General features: G+C 70.7%; 1 protein-coding gene across 4 annotated transcripts in view; it reads right to left on the reverse strand.

Annotated features, from left to right (window-relative positions):
* INTS4 (integrator complex subunit 4) overlaps positions 1-389 on the reverse strand; it is a 92,132-nt gene extending 91,743 nt beyond the window's left edge. For 3 of the 4 annotated variants that reach the window (XR_002098951.1, XM_019524784.1, XM_019524786.1), the window contains exons 1-2: positions 277-389; positions 9-200 (exon numbers count right to left, since the gene is read on the reverse strand). Coding sequence is in view for 3 of the 4 variants with exons in the window: in XM_019524784.1 (XP_019380329.1) it covers positions 9-200; positions 277-330 (246 nt within the window). In the remaining variant the exon portion in view is untranslated. The remainder of the gene's footprint in view (positions 1-8; positions 201-276) is intronic. The other variant, XM_019524785.1, reaches the window with a different exon arrangement.

The raw sequence follows: 389 nt of genomic DNA on the forward strand, positions 1-389 counted from the left end.
CGGCCCACCTTGTAGTAGTGCTCGAGCAGGATGCGGACGACGCCCTCGACGCTCTCGGCCTCCACGGGCTGGCGGGCGAAGTGCAGCAGATGCTGCAGCGCGTCGGCGGCCGAGGCGGCCTTGCACAGGTCCACGTGCAGCGCCGCCGACTTACTGGGCTTGGCCAGGCGCAGCTTCTTGGCCGCCGGCTCCTCGTGCTGCTGCGGGCGGAGGGAGGTCAGTGCGGGCGGTCAGTGCGGGCGAACCCCCCACCCTCGCCCCTTCCGCGGCCGTTACCTGCACCACTTTGGTGAACTCCTCGTACACCCGCTTCTTCAGGTGCGCCGCCATCTTGGCCGCCACCTTTCACCTCCTGCGCGGCTTGAGCCGCAGCCGCCACCGTAGCCGGC

This window comes from Gavialis gangeticus, unplaced genomic scaffold (assembly GCF_001723915.1).
Source record: "Gavialis gangeticus isolate Ggan-Ray unplaced genomic scaffold, GavGan_comp1, whole genome shotgun sequence".
NCBI classification, from domain to species: domain Eukaryota; kingdom Metazoa; phylum Chordata; order Crocodylia; family Gavialidae; genus Gavialis; species Gavialis gangeticus.